The sequence below is a fragment of the Balearica regulorum genome, chromosome 6 (genome assembly GCF_011004875.1).
Source record: "Balearica regulorum gibbericeps isolate bBalReg1 chromosome 6, bBalReg1.pri, whole genome shotgun sequence".
NCBI classification, from domain to species: Eukaryota; Metazoa; Chordata; class Aves; order Gruiformes; family Gruidae; genus Balearica; species Balearica regulorum.
In genome coordinates, this window is record NC_046189.1 from 33,356,590 (window position 1) to 33,372,809 (window position 16,220).

Below are 16,220 nucleotides of genomic sequence, written 5' to 3' on the forward strand. Positions count from 1 at the left end.
AATACAGTTAAAGCCCCCTCAGCTGTTAGGTCACCACATGAGCCCCAGCTGCTGATGAGGAGTGTCAGCGCCCCGTGAGGTGTGAGAGGCCATGAGGCATCTCTCGGGTCATGGAGCACTCAGTTAACTCGTCCTCCATGCTGGTGAGAGGCCTCAGGTCCCCGTGCAAAAGAAAAAAGAGGAAGAAAAAAAGACAAGGGCGAGCGGCAGTAAAACGGAGGGGAACTGCCCGGGCCCAGGGGGTGCCAGCAGCGAGGACACGGGCTGTGCGGGGACTGCTCCGCGTCCCACACCACGGGCAGCGGGGCACCCTGGGAGCACCCCGGGCCCCCCCTGCGGCGCCGCCCGCAGGTACTGCCGGGCGGGGGCGGGACGGCGCTCCGGCGGTTGCGCTCCATACAGTCAGTCACATGAGCCGCCGGGGAGCCGCGCAGCCCCCGCCCTCCTTCCCCCGCACCCCTTTGGCCGTGAATGGCACGGCCCGGATGCGCTTGTACGCAAGGAGGGTGCGGGCGAACCATTGAGCGGGGGCGGGGGAACCCGGCAGCCGCCGGCTGGGAACACCCCTTCGCCCGGGCGTTGCGGCGGGGGGAGCGGACGTGACAGGCTGAGTGGCTGGGCGCAGGCTGCCGGAGACGGAGGGCGATGGTCGTCCCCAGGGGACAGGAGCACCAGGCCCCCCAGGAGGTACCGTTGCGGCGTCTCTCCCAGCTCCCCCCACCCCGGGCAGAGCGGCGTTGGTGAAGGGGCGGCCGCCCGCTGTTCCTGCGGCCCCGCTGCACTGGCTTCCCCGGGCTCCCTGCCTGCTCCTTCCCCTCCTCGCCTCCCCGCGGGCTGGGGTGCTGACCGGCCCTCGCCGCCGTTCTGGGGCTGCGCCGGGAGCCCGGGGGTCCCTGCGGGCTCGGCCCAGCGCCTTCCCTGCGTGCGGCCCGCGGCCCCGTGAGGTGGGGTCTCTCGGGGCGCGGGGAGCCGGGCCCCTCTCCGCCCCGCTCCGGGGGGAGGCCCTGTAGGGCTGCAGGCAGCGACCGTGTAGGTCACCTTCTGTGCACCATTACGTTTCCCTGTCCCCACGCTTGCGAGGCTTTTCAGGTTTCCTTGGGTTCCGGGGGAGGGAGAGGAGAAGGCAGTCGAAAAGATTTTGGGGAAGAGGAGGGTGCGAATGGCCGGTCCCTGCAGCCCTGAGGGGGACCTAAAGCTCTGTTAGCCATCTCTCTGGCCTGGGTCTGAGATGGTGGGGTGCTCTCTGCCTCTAGTAAATTGCATGTATTCTTGGAGCTGTGGGGTTTCATCCTGTCACAGAGGGACAAAAGTGCTTTTACAAGGGTGCTGTGCTGATGAGGCTTTGGAGCACTGGAACTATCCACGCTGCCCGTTGGAGTTTACTTTTTGTTACTGCTGTACTTGGAGTTTGCGTAAAATTGCATTACCCAAAAAGTGGAATTCCACGTGAATTTCTCCTCCTGTTTTTGTAAAAAGATTATGAAAGTGTTAATGTGAGCTGTACAATTTTGTGAACTTTGAAATTGAAAGAAATGTGCAAAATGGAAAATAAATTAACTGTCTTATGGCAATAGGAGCAATCTGTTGAGCTGGAGGCAAGCAGTGGACCAGGAGCTTGAACAGCAAAAGGAGATTAAAGTATTTAACTGGGTGAAAAAGATGTGATGTTAAATCCATGTAGAACTGCGTTCCCTATTTCTTTAATGTCTTTCAGATTAACAACCAAGTTGCTAATGGAAGTCAAGGGTTTCCCTGTTGTGTGGTCTATGTTAAAATAAAGTTTGGAAAACATTCATTTGAAGAATGAAAGAGAAACACTGAATTAGTGTTGTGTTGTTCGTTTGTCAGGTTGAAACAAGAGAAGATGAAGAACAAAACATCAAGTTGACTGAAATTTTGGAACTGTTGGTGGCTGCTGGGTATTTTCGAGCAAGAATCAAAGGATTATCACCCTTCGACAAGGTGAGACCAATGCAGTATTTTTAAAAACCTTTTTTAAGTGTATGAGGATTGCATAATTTTTGCAAATTAGTTTAGCAGTTCTAGGTGATTAAAAAAAAAAAAAAAGAGATACTTGGAACACTGAGGCTTTCCTGTGTAAATAATTCTGCAAATGACCCAGTTTCAGACAGACAGGACCTACTCAGTCTTGAAAAATTATTTTGTGCAGCAAGGCCTGTTTTAAAGGAGGCAATTGGATGCAAGCTAATTGCTGGTGTGCTTTTTTGTGGGTGTTATGGCCTAAGTTAGTCATGTATGGGGAAATTTACCCCTCTCTCAATGCCAGGTAGAATAGCTAGAATGATTTCATACTTGGAGATAGCATTGTAATTTTAAATAGAAGTATTCATTAATGAGAAATGAGTAAATATTTGTCTTGAGAGGGTCTGTGTAAGAATGGAACACTTAGCCTGGTGAGACTTTTTTGGGGCTGTTTTTACATATCTTCAGAATGTCACGTATGTTAACCTTTCATTGTCCTAGGCAGGAAGTATGTGATACTGACAGTGAGCAAAGTTCAGGTTGAAAAGAGACTTGTGAATTGTTTTAGTGCTGACTCTGTGAGAAATTCCTGAACCAAGGTTTGAAAACACAGAACTATGGCAGCTTTGAAATGGACTCTTCTATTTTCTGCTGTTTCTTTGATCACAGTGCAGCTTACTTTGCAATACAATTTTAGTTTCTTCAAGCTGCTTGGCGGTACTGACCTTAGCTGCTCAGGAGGCTGTGCACACAGACACAAAGTAGTTTCAAGGAGACCGCAGTAGGATGTAATATTGTTGCATTTATGTGTAGAAATGGATGCATCAGGTTTATACTTGCCTAAAAACAATTGCTCAGTTACTATTTCATGACAATGCGCAACCTTTACAAAAATGGGCATTGCTATAGAAAACGATCTAGCTGCTGGTATAAACGGGATACTGATTAACTGTTTCAGACGGGAATGTGAGAGGGGTAATGTGTTACAAAACCTTGTCCATAATTGTACGCAACTAATTTGCTGTGTGATGTTGGTAAGTAATTCCATGTTTTAATCCCTTTTTTTCTCTTCTTTGCCTTTGCATATTTTTAGGTCATCTTGCATATGTTTATGCAAGGTTGTCTTTAAATAGTTACGTTAATTTCTGTAAAGTTGATGAAATGGCTCAGGAGTTTAAATATGCCTAAGTATTTGTAGGAATAGGGCCTGAAATGGAAATCCCCAGCTCTGTAGAAATCTCTATTACTATGTTGATACTGTGCTGAGCATTTGGTGTTACATGTGTCAGCAAGCAAAGAATAATTATAGCAAAGGTATGTATAAAGGTAAATACATGTATACAGAAATTATAATCCTTGATAAAATTTTGATATGGTCATTTTTTAAAGATCATGACATTTAACATACTGTTGTGTTTTATCTATTTTTTTTTCATCCGAGAGCTGAGGGGAATTTCAAATGTCGTGAACTGCTCTGTTTTTTTCTGTTTTCTTTTATATGTGTATTGTATATAGAAGTTGATGTATGTATTCTATCTGTACGTATTTCAGTCTCTATATAAAAATATTGAGGAGGGAGAAAATACTAAGCTGTAGTTTCTAGAATAAAGCCTTTAAGACTTATTTTGTTTTACCTCTTCAAATTAAAATGGAACTAACACTGCTGTTGCTCCTTTTCTAGGTGGTGGGCGGCATGACATGGTGTATCACTACTTGCAGCTTTGATATTGATGTTGATTTATTGTTTCAGGAAAACTCTACTATTGGTCAAAAAATGTAAGTTGATTAAATGGCAAGTGTGGTATTTTTTTGTTCTTGGAAAAGAAGCAGCAGCCAGGGGAAGTTACCTGATGATTGCTTCGTTATAAAAAGGATTTATAGTCCAAGTTTCCTGCTTGTCAAGACCACCTGTTTGCAAAACATTGCACTGTTTTCTGGGTTTTTCAGACTGTAGTTCCACAAAATCTAAAACTAGAAAGAAGCTTATTCCAAAAAAGACAGTGCTATCCCCCTCTGGGCTGCCATGTTCTTGTATTCCTACTAAGCAGTGAAAGCATTTATGTGGCTCCACATTGAACTGGATTGGGAACTGATCCAGATTAAAACCTACCAAAAAAGAAAGCGGGGGGGAAGGAAAATAGTTTTAACATGAATCAGTTCCTGGATCCAGTTCTCTGTGCAGCTGCACAGATGCTTGTGCTGGCACAAGAGGGTGGTGCAGAGGCCAAAACAAAGGGCAGAGGGAGACCATGCTGCTGGGAACTGGAGTGCAATGTTAGAGCACCTTCCTTGAGTTCTCTATGTCTGCAGTTTTGCTGTGTAGATAACCTCTGATTCTCCTTTATGGTTCTGGGTTGGAATTGTAGGCATCGTAATACAGTATTTAAAGCATGACACTGTTGCTGAAACAGTTATCTGCCCTATACTGAGGAGAAGGAGTTCCTTCCTGATAGTGACTCAACAAAACCATTTTGGTTTGATTCATTTCTTATGGATGGAATTTGCTCATAAACCAGCTAATTCCTGTATTAGGGAGGTTCTAAATATTGTTTATGCTGAGAAAGGGAATACATTCTAAACTACATGATTTCTTTATGCATTTCTGTGATAAAAGAGCCATAATTCAAATTTTCAGGAAGTAAGAATAGCCTGTCAGGCTACAGTTGCATGAAGAGACTTGTTTGCTCAATGTAGTTGAACATCTTTCTGTGCTGTTTTCTTGAAAGTCATTTAGCATCAGAAAGACTGTAACACATTTAAAAATAAAGATTTTGGGTTATTGCCATTAAATTTGGCAATGCCCAAATCATCATAGATAACCAACTACATAAAGCATTGTTAAGTGCACAGAATTAAGTAGAGACTAGGAATGAAGATGGTGGTAGTTCTTATAATTGCCATCTTTGTTATCCTTAAGAACAGCAGGATAGGAAATAGTTAAGTTGTTCTGAAAATGTTCTGTTATCTTTTCAGCTGACTGGATGCAAAACAAAACCCAGGCTCCTCTCCCGAAACAGCAACAATTACTTATTTGTAAATCTAAAGTGTTCAGAGTCACACAAGCACAGGCTGTTTTGATGTCCATGTAATGTTTATATTGGTGGTGTCTCAGTGCTGCTTTGATGTTCTCAAGATAAGGACAAGTTAAGTTATGTTCTCTCAGTATTATTCTGAAGACATTTTGATGGTGTCCTATTATTTAATTGCTGGGTTGAAATAAGCATGGAAACATACATTAAGAGAGGATCTTGCATCTATTGGATATATAACTTTTTTTAATTGCATTTGCTTTGATTGTGCTGAGAGGCGCTTCTGTTTTCATGTTGTAGAATATGAGTATGGTGCCATAGTGGAAATTGCCTTACAAGAATTATGTCAAAGTTTTCACTTCTCTGAAGAAGTATAACTTTTCAGGCTCTGTTCCCAGACTTTGTCTTGTATCTCTTGCTCCCCTTTTGTTCTTCCAGAATACCAGTTGTCCGTTTCGGCAGTACTGAATTTCACTGAGGTCAGTACTGGACCTGGTAATTTTTTTCCTTCATGGAAAAATAGTTTTCCCAGTACAGTGTTCATCCTTAGTGCTGACACGTGCTTTAAAAATGTGATTAACAGCATAAGCAGCCCTAAAATAAGGGATTTGGTGGAAGCAGAATGTTGTTCTTCTAGACGAATCCCTTGTGTTAGGGTAATCCTTTCACTTTACCAGATCTTACCTGAGCTGTAGAACGAGATGGTTGTCAGCAAATTCAGTTTTACTTACTTCAAAACCATGTGAAGTTGTAACACAGAGTAAACTGTGTATTTAGCTTTTAGCTGTAATATATTTTTAAACTCATGAAGTTTCAGTAGTAATGTCAAGATATATTTTGGGAGTTCTGCTAAATAATTTTTACGTCCTTAAATTTGATTCTGGGCTTTCTTTGAGTGCGTATCTTTTACTTAGTGTAATTGTTTTTAAAGCTACTGTTTCCTCATGCGTGCATATGTTATAATATGCAAAGGTGTTTGTAGATATTTCTTACGTGGGCATTACACCTGAACAAACAGGTAGATCTTAAAATTATATGTGTAATATAAATGAAATCACAAGCTAGGAGCATGCAAGAGGGGTTTAATGACTTCTTCACAGACTAATAATATATATAGTGCAATTTAAAAAAAAAAAAAAAAAAAAAGCTGTTTTGTAAATGAAAGTTTGATTGGTTTTCACAGCTGTATACAATGGAAGCCACTAGAGGGAACCTTCTAACTACTGTTTGCAAAAATAATTTCTAATTTACAAATGAAAATTGTGATGTTTATATATGTGTGTTTGTTGTTTTATAATAGTGCCTTAACTGAAAAAATTGTGTCAGTATTACCAAAAATGAAGTGTCCTCATCGTTTAGAACCACATCAGATCCAGGGACTGGATTTCATTCATATATTTCCTGTTGTACAGGTAATAATTTTGTGATGTGTTGATACTTTACTGAAAAAGGCCATAAAACTTGCATAAAAACTTTAACAAAGGTCTGTATTGTTGTTTGGCTGTGTATTAACTTTGGAATGAATAATCACAGAGTAGTTGTTTAAATGAATGTTTTTAAAGAGGAGTGACGTTATGGATGATAGAATTCTGAAGTGTTGTTTGAGCCAAGTTTAAGAAAAACATGAAAGAAACTCTAAATTCTTTACAATATAGTCAGATTCTGCCTTTTGTGGAATTTGTCTGCTTAAAGAAATTAAAGTTTGTTTTGGAATCTGATAATCTACTTTGCCACACTAAGAAAAAGAACAAATATCTTGCAGTCTGTGTTTAAGCTTATTGAGTAAGTTATGCAGATAGTCACTCAATCAAAAGGATATGAATAAGGCGAAAGCCAGCTGAGGTGGTTTCTTTCAGCATAATTCATCCTTTATACGTATTGCTTAAAAACTGTATGGGTGGAAAAACTGCTCTGATGTGTGACCCTATTGCTGTGTATTTGTTGAGCAATGGTAACTGACCATGTGCATGTTCATAGTTCTACATTTTATTAAGGTTTAAGCTAACACGTGATGTGTTCCAGTTACGTATGGTATCTTGAGAATCCTCGGTATGTTGTTAGCATTTTTTGATTTTGCTTTCATCTGCACACAGAAATGTATCTTTGATAAATAGGGAAAATGAAGACTGTTAAGCCAGCTCTTTTTCATTAAATGTCTCCTTACCTCCTGCCTGTGAAAGGATTTAGCAAGTAAGAGTTTAATCTAAATTCCAGTTTGTAAGAAGTGGGGAAAACTTCCCGTTGTCTCGTTCTTGTTATCTTCTAGTAGGAGGCTCCTGAGGAAAACCACTTAACTGCACTCCCCACAAAAAGTTGTGTGATGTGTGCTACTGTTAGGCAGCTTTCAAGCTGTGGTGATGCTGCCTAAGGTGGAAAGTTTGAATCTTGTTAATGTGAGGTTTTAATTCTAAACTTGTATCTTCCTACACAAAAACCAAAAAAAACCCCCCACAAACCAAATCCCAACCCAGGTTAATTTCTTGCCCTGATCACTTGATCACCTGATGATGATAATGAATGGTTACATTTATCAAATATAAGACTTCTCTAACAGGAAAAAATATTCCTGTCCTAAAATGAGAACATAAACTATTACTCCTGCTGTAAAAACGATAGCACTAGGTATTTTTTTTTCTGACCTGCTTTATCCAAAATCCTGATATGGGATATTACCTCTGGAAAGGAGAAACGTTAATTGTAAGCAGGGAGGAAATCAGCCTCCAAATTTCTCTGAGAGTAGTGGTTCTCAGGATTAGTAGTTGGCCAGTAGGTGGTATACCTAATCCATAATTGATGAAGTCTTTCTTGATCAGCTTAGGTTTTTTTGTATGTAGAGGATCTTTTTTAGAAATTGTGGCTTTCTGTCAGGTCCCTGTGAAGTTGTGCCTACTCCAGATACTGTTGGTTCCTCATTTCATCCCAACTAAGATAGGCTTTCCAGAAAACTTCTGTTGATGTCACCAGTATACTGTGTTCTGAAAAAGACCATGCAAGAGCTATAATAGGCTGACCACACCATGGCATGTAGGAATTATGTATTTGATAATGACACTTTACTCAATGCCCTGTTAAATTCAAGATTTGACTGGCTATCTGTAAATCTCAGATCAGTCCCCAAATAATACAGAAGCTCTTTCCTCCACTTGGCATTGTGTCCCAATAGCTCTTGCACTGTGCAAGCCAGTCTGGTGAACTTGACGGGTAGAATTTAGATTAATTCTTCACTACAGGAAGAAATTAGATTGAGTTGGCTCACTGCCATAAACTGTAGCAGAACTTAAGACTAAAAAAGATACCAGTGGGCAGAAACGATGCTGTTCTTCCTAGTAAATTCTGCTTGTGTTCACAGAAAAGTATGTACACAATCTTGTATTGAGATGTGCTTTGTAATTAATAGTCTGCATTTTCATCTTGCTGTCATCATCTTCCCCTCACTTTCCAGGGGTTCATGGTTATAGCACAGAAAACTGTTGCTGGTTCAAACTTGGATCCCAAGATCGATCTGATCTCTTATATGACCTCCTGCACAGGCTGTCAACAGCCCACAAGATTTATCTTCTCCAACATTATTTAATATGTACTTCAGTCTCTTGTGGCTTTTTGTGCGGTCTTATAAATGTCAGAAGAAGTCTTTTTTCTTACATGGGCATGTGGTGGTTCTTGAACACTTTGTAGGCTTGAAGATATGTCTTTTCACAGTGGAGCTATAGTTTTTGAAAACAATAAGTGATCCGTAGTAGGAAAAATTAATATAAATACATATAACCTAGCTGTAATGGCTTCTACCTGGTGTACAACCAGGATTAATGACATGAGGTTGAGTTCCAAGCGGTGTCTTCTGTCAGAGTATAATGGACCTGTGATGTATGTTCAGTGTTGGGTCCTGGCACTGAGAGCCCAGAACATTTTCTGTTCAACTGTTTCAGATTCCAGCAGAGCTCCAGCCCATCTCCTCCCACTCAGACTGATAGAGATGGGTGCTGTGAACAGTTCAAACTTGCTTTGTAGATGGATGACCATACCATAGCCCACAGACTGTATACAATCCACCATTTGTTTTAAAGTATGCTCCCAAGGGCTTCTTTGGAGTAGAGAGGGATGAACCTGTATGCATGCAGAGCATAAGCACATTTTTGTATACGTGCTGTAAATCCAACACTTCCTAGAACTGAGGGATTTATTATTTGTTCAGTATGGCCTGCTCAGTACAAGGACAACATTGATAGCTTTTAGAGTACGGTAGAGTTTTGAGTTTTTTGAATGTAGAATAGGATACATGTTGTGTTGGCTGGTACAGCTGAGCTCTTGGTCTGGTGAGTTGTGAGGTGTGCTGGCTATTCCATGGTATAGGTGGAAACAAAAACCCAGAAAATTAACATTCCTTTGTTTTGTGAACTACTGATGTGTATATTTTTATATGTTATGTACTATTCTGTATTTTGAGAACATAATGTTATTAATGTTTAACAAGTAATAACAATGAATACTTTATATAACTACTTAGTGTGGTGAAATGTACTTCATTAAAACATATTTTTAGCATAAGTAGTAGATTTCTTGTGCTAGGATGTAGGGTTTATGCCACTCAGATTTTTGGGAGGCCACTTCAGGGGTTTGGGGGTTTTTGGGGGGGGGGAATGTATTCCCTTCCCCCCCCCATAAAGACGCAAACTAAAAGAATGATGTTTAGAGTGGCCCACATCCATTTCTTTTCCACTGATGCTCTTCATTTTCTTGTTTGGAATCATTTTATTGAAGATCCAATTTTTTGGATTACAGAAGTTCATATTGGTAGAATTTCAATGAACTTTGCTTATGCTTGTGAAGATTTCATATATTTTTGTTTATAAATGAATTCGTCAACTAAGAATTCCTGATAGTTGAGATTTGCAATAGAATTTTCTTTCCATACTTACTATAAAAATTAATTAGAATGTAAAAGCGATTAAGTATATGAGAAGTTACAGTGCAAACTAAATAAAGGGGAAATCATGCAACAGAATAACTAATTTTGCAATACACTATTTACAAATAATTCAGAAAAGTGGTTTTTTTGGGATACCAGGCTCTGCTCCAAGGAGCTTGTAAGGGAAGCCAGTCAGATCTTCTTTGAACAATCAAATCCCACTGTAGTGTGAACAGTACGGCTCGTTGAAGTTTGTATGGTTCGATATAGTTCATCAGGATGAAGAATGTTTAGGGTTTTATATGTAAAACTTTGATTATAAGAAAAGCCATGTGATTTCTTAGCTTATGCATTATCCGGTTGCTCTACCAAGCTTTTTAGTACATAGAAGAGCAAAAGTTTATAAAAGCTGAATCATTTTGTTAGGAATAGGTCCCTGAGTTACCATGTTTACAAATAAATGTTCTTGTTTGTGTGTTTAAAATGTGCTGTGAGCTTTTATCATGTATTAAAAATAATTATGCAGTAGTTTGGTGTTTGCTGCTGTTACTCTTCCCCTTTCCACTGATACAAACTGTGGGTTTTTTTCCCCAGTGGCTTGTGAAACGTGCAATAGAAACAAGGGAAGAAATGGGAGATTATATCCGTTCTTACTCTATATCACAATTTCAAAAAACTCATAGACTACCAGAGGTAAGATCAAGCCAGTTCTTGTTTCTATTATAATATGCCAAATGCCTAGGTGCAGTACCAGCTTCACAGCTCTGAAATTAGCACAATATACCAGAGTTGCCTTTGCTATCATTTTATTAATCAGTCCTCCATGCACAATCAGGACTCCATGCACAAATTCAGCTGGGAAAAAAATTAAAACGTTATTATGACAGAGAGTACATAGATACTGGTTAAATTTTGCTTAATAGTAGCCTTAGTTTTTCTGCAATATTTGGTACTTCTCTGTCAGTCTGGCTTGCCAGGTAGCTCGCTTCTGGAGTGGATCTAGAGCTCTGTGCACTGTATCCAGGCTAACCATGTCAGTGGAGCTCCATTGCCTGAAATGTGTTTGAGAACACCTGGCGTGCTGTGGAGAAGCTGATCCAGCTAAATGAGAACTGATATGCTGTTAATACTTGGGTTTTGTTTTAGAGTCCTCAAAGTCAGCTCTTGTCTCCCTGCATCCAAACCCCAAAATTTATTCTTGAAAACTAGATTACTAAAAAATTTCATTGAAAAACAACTTGGGGAAAGACGGAGAGGGACAGGTTTGGGTCAAAAGGAAATAGATTTGTCTCTGTAAAATATAATTGCCAGAGGAGTGAGAGCTGCAATTTTATCTAGAAGTGTAGTGGTAAGAGTAATTTTGCACTGTTTGAGATACCTTGATCATATTCCTTCTGATAATAGTCACATGCTGCTCGCTTCGAAGTTACATGCTTAGAACAGTGTTGTAGTCCTCTTCTTCCTGTTCTGCAGTAATGACATGAAGGTTCCTTGGTGTAGGAGGAGAGCTGGAATGAGCTTGGATTTGTGCCTATAGTGTAGAGCCGTCAGTTCTCTTCATGCATATCCCAAGGCAATTCCATATTTAAAACCTAGAACCCAAGTTTTGTCTCCAATTCAGTAACAGCATTAAAGGTAGATGCCCCTAGTACTGGGAAATACAGCTGAATTTTATTAGCTTGAGGTGGTTTGGATTTTGGTTTAGATGTTTTTATTGTGTTTAATGCTTAGAAACTAAAATAACAGTAGGAGAAACTTTTCCACACTAAGCCCATCCCAACTTCATTTCTTCATAGTGTAGTAATGATTGGAGATCCTGGTAGTGGGCTGGGATTGCATTTGTGGCAGGTACTGTATGAGCAGAGAGCAGAAAGACTGCTGGTCTGGATGCAGTTTTAAAGACCCACCTTCCTATCAGATAAGGGAAGCAAATACTTTTCTGTGTTACAGGAAATTGCTAACACTTCACCAAATAATTGGGCAGCTCAGTTAGAACCTATTTGACAATTTTTTTTGCTAAACTCATTGCAGTGGTTGAGATTTGATCTCCATTACCTGGTATTCTTAATCACCTCCGTTAATGTCTTGCAGGATGATGAATTTATGCAAAGAAAAGAGAAGGCTATCAAAACCGTTACTGATATCTTTGTAAGTATGTTAGATTTTTATAATCAAGAAGCAAGTGGTTTCAATAATGAAATGGTGGCAGTTAACACTGTTTAATGCAGCCAATCCTGGGTTTTCTCATGCGAAGGTCCCAGTTAAGTTCCACATTGAGCTTCATTCTTAGAACAGGTCTGAAATGTCAACATAACAGATTGAAAATCTTTGAATTGTACACTGTACGAGTAGGTAAACCATACCACCTGCCTGCACAGAGAGTGTGGAGTTCCACGCTTTCAAACAAAAGTCACAAGGTAGCTTATGGGCCATTAAACTCTCAGCAGACTGTTTGTTTGAAGCTATCAGCAGTTGGACAATTTATCTTGTAATTAATCAAAATGGTCATGATCTCAATTTAAATGTCTGCATTTCAGAACTTGTCAGTTTTACTTCTTGTAATTAGCAATGAAAATATACACCCTGCTTTGGAAATACTTTCTTCAAGTAGCAAATGTTTGTTTGGGAAAGGTGGTATCATTGTGTTCTTCCTCTTCAGATGCAGATCTTCTAACTCTTCAATAAACGGTTTGTTTATATTTTTTGAAAGCTTGTTCATAGATGTTATCAGAAGTGACATATAAAATACATAGGCTATATCACTGTCTCATACCTGAATTCAGATGCCTAGCTAGCAATTTGAGTTTCTCTCCTTGCTTTCTTGTGACTGTCAATTCACCTTTTCTGACTCCCAACAGTTTGCTACCTTTTTTTTTTTTTGACCATCTTGATAAATTCACAGGCCAGCATTTGAGAAGTGATGAGAAATGTGGGTATTCTTTGAATGGGGCACTTCCAAGGCTCTTCAATAAGCTGTGAAACACCACTCTTTTGACAAAATCAATGCTATTTCAGGTAGCACTAGCCAGACACCCTAAACTCCTCATCCATGGATAGGTGTGTTAAGTGCCAGTATAGCGAGCTGCATGATAGCTTGTATAATGAACCAGACAAGTCATCTTTCTCTTTTGTCATAATGACCTGAGTGCTGCTGAGCCTAATATATGCGGTTGAATTACAGTGTATGTTTTAGAAAGACATTGCTATGAAAGTCTCCAGGTGATGACCAATGCAAATCCCTTGCTAATCTATTTGAATAATTACTCTTGCCTTGAAAATTTCAATTACAGTCTTTAACTGTTGTTCCCCAGGGTTCTGTTGTTCCCCAAGGGTTTGTGGGTTGTTTTTTTTTAGGTTTTTTTTTTTTTTTTACTTATTAACAAACTTACAATCAGTCTTTTACTCCAACTGGCAACACTTGTCTTTCCACTAAGATCTGTTTTCTGTTTTACAAGTTAGCTCCCGTTGTAAATGGGTATTGTTGTTTTGTTTGTGCACCTATATAAGCCTTTAAATTGGGAGAGAATGCAAGTCGATGTAAGAAACCAAATTCCAAAGGTGTGTTGTATCAAGTAGCACTTGAAATTCATTGAATTTATGCTTATTTTCAATTTTCAGAGTAATTGTCCTAATTTTTCAAGAGTGCACATTTCTACCTGCATTACTTTTAAATAATGCTAAAAATTCTGTGTCCAGGTGGCTGACACCAACCTTGTCACTGAAAAGACAGAAACAAAGTAATCACAAAGCTGTTATGAGACACCAGTACCTAGAATTTTTAGTGTCATTTAAAAAAACAGAAGGTATTTGATTAACAGTGATGAAGGGATCCCTTTGATTGCTGAGGAACAGAGGTAGTTTCAAGGCTTAGTTTTTCTGTGCTAATAATTTGGTGGTGGTTTTTTTAAATTTGTTCTGTTTCATTAATGTATTTATTTGGGACAACTTCTCTGAAAAAAAAGGAATGCAAGTTACTTTCAGCGTGCAGTTATCTAGTGTCAGGTCCGTTCAAGTGCCTAGTCTGAAGTCCCATGGTGCTTGGTTGGGTTTCCTTTACACAACGACCTGCAAGTTTTCTGAAATGGCTTTTCAGATCTCGAAGAGAATGACATGGCAAAGGTGAAGCAGGTACATGTATGCCAGATGAGGTGTTTCTTACCTGATTGAAGCCAGTGAATTGGTTTTCACTTGCCCAGTGTATTAGGGCTGTTACTTTAAAATTCATAGGTCACGGTCCTGGAATGAGGTATGCGTGTGTCTACTTGTGCAGCTAAGGGAATAGTTCCGTATTCAGGGTCCAAGTATGGAACAGATAATGGAAAGCAAGGAAAACAAGGTAGTCTCTTCTGAAGGAGAAAATACAGTGAGATTTATGGTCGTGATCAGGCCTAAAGGTTAGAAAAGGGAATATTAAATATCGGTAATGGTTATTGGAATAAGAACTATTACCACTGAAAGGTGACTGCCTAGTGAATTGAGATTATCTTGCAGTGGTTTTGTTCAGCTACTCAATCATCTGATGCCAAGACTAATGTTTGTGCTATGATGCCTACACTTTATATAGCACAGGTGTAATACAGGGTGCCACCATAAAAGCTGTAATTACTTTCATGAGTTACATTGCTTTTCTGTAAGTGTGAAAGTACATTTTGTGGGAGATTCTTGATCATAAAAAGCTTTTTCATGTGACAGGCAAAAATGTAGCAAGATTCAATAGTTGGAAACAAAGATGACAGAAATTGAAATTAGAAATGAAGTCAAAATTGCGAAAGGTAACTGACAAATTCAGGAGAAACTTGCCAAGGAATACTGTCTATTTTCACTTCTTTAAAATCTCTACTTTGGGATTACTTGTGTTTTGAAAAAGATTGAAAGCTATTTCAGCAACATTACGGTGCAGGAATTGCTCGTTGAAAATAATAGTTTGTTGTGCAAAAATAATCTTCCTTTTTTATTTTCTTTTAGAATCTTTGCAACTTACTGCAATGAATCTTTGTTCCCATGTGAATAGGATTTTATTAAGTTAAGTGTGTATGTGGAAAGCTCAAGCTTTGATTTCAACTCTTGTTTTTATAATGTATTTGTTCTAAGCATTCTGAGCCTGGCCCTCAAAGGATTTAAAATACATGAATGTAAAACAAACCAGAGGAGAGGGGGGTGTTCCTTATTGATGCTGACTATTTGGTGGTGATGATGAAGCTTTTATCTGCTGTGATGAGGACTGGAATTTCATTTCAGAAAAAGAAGAGAATATGTCATCTAATTGATTGAGGGGGACACTTTTTTAAAAGTATCAATTGGAATAAAAAAATATCTTGGAGATCACAGGTTCTTGGTTAATTTTTTTCCAGTATTCTTGCTAGAAGGATAGCACTAAATACTAGACTTAATTAACTTCAAAATCTTTAGTTCAGCAACAGAAGTGTTGCATTACAGACTCACTGCACCCTAATCTTTTAACAAACAGCAAAAATAACTCCAATCAAAGTAAATGTTATCTTGATTCCAATTTTTAATTTGGGGAAAGCTGAGGATCTCATGATTATATTTGGATTTTGTTTTGGTTGTGCTTGAGGTAGAATATTTTTTCTAATGTTATATAGACTTTTATAGTGGCATAGTTGATCTATATGGAAGGAGGAACTGAAAAGGTACTTTAATATAGGCTGTGTTTATAGTGCTATAACAGTTGTGTCTATGTTAACAGGATAGCTGCACTGTCCTTTTGTTTCCATTTTGTTTTTAAATTTAAAGTAGCTCTATCAGCACAAAAGAGTACTTGTGAATCCTTGTTTTATTTGGTGGGCTGTTGTCCAGCTATAGGATAACACTGGGATAGCATGAGATCGAATTATTTTAATACCAAACTTCTTAAGATATTTTTATTCCTTAAATTGCAATAAAATCTGCTTTAATTCCGTTGTAACCTGTGATCACTGAGTTAGATAATAATTACATTTAATTATCTAATAAGAGATTAAAAATAGAATTAACTTGCAAAGGAGGTAACGTTTCTAGACACTGGCATTATCAACTAAATCATAGGGCCTTTTTTTTTAATAGATGTTGATTGTGTTATTTTTGACTCTTCAAGTGTGATGGAAGAGATGGTTGAAGAAAGCATGTTTGTTCTTAAATACCCATTTATAATTTTTTTAAAACATGGAAAGATGTGTCCTATAGCAAATGGGTTAGAAGTAAATTCAGTAAGATTTTTATCACGTAATTCCAAAAAGAGAAAGTGAAGGATGTTTATTTAGGTAAGTATATTGAGTTGGAAAGCAAACAGTATTATATATCAC

The 16,220-nt window shown here is 39.0% G+C and overlaps 1 protein-coding gene across 2 annotated transcripts in view; it reads left to right on the forward strand.

The window, feature by feature from the left end:
* Positions 1–529: 529 nt before the first annotated feature.
* CCDC93 (CCC complex scaffolding subunit CCDC93) overlaps positions 530–16,220 on the forward strand; it is a 49,309-nt gene continuing 33,618 nt past the window's right edge. For both annotated transcript variants that reach the window (XM_075757155.1, XM_075757156.1), the window contains exons 1-6: positions 530–687; positions 1,849–1,962; positions 3,665–3,759; positions 6,313–6,424; positions 10,513–10,611; positions 12,010–12,066. In XM_075757155.1, coding sequence (XP_075613270.1) covers positions 646–687; positions 1,849–1,962; positions 3,665–3,759; positions 6,313–6,424; positions 10,513–10,611; positions 12,010–12,066 — 519 coding nt within the window. In that variant the 5' untranslated portion in view covers positions 530–645. The remainder of the gene's footprint in view (positions 688–1,848; positions 1,963–3,664; positions 3,760–6,312; positions 6,425–10,512; positions 10,612–12,009; positions 12,067–16,220) is intronic.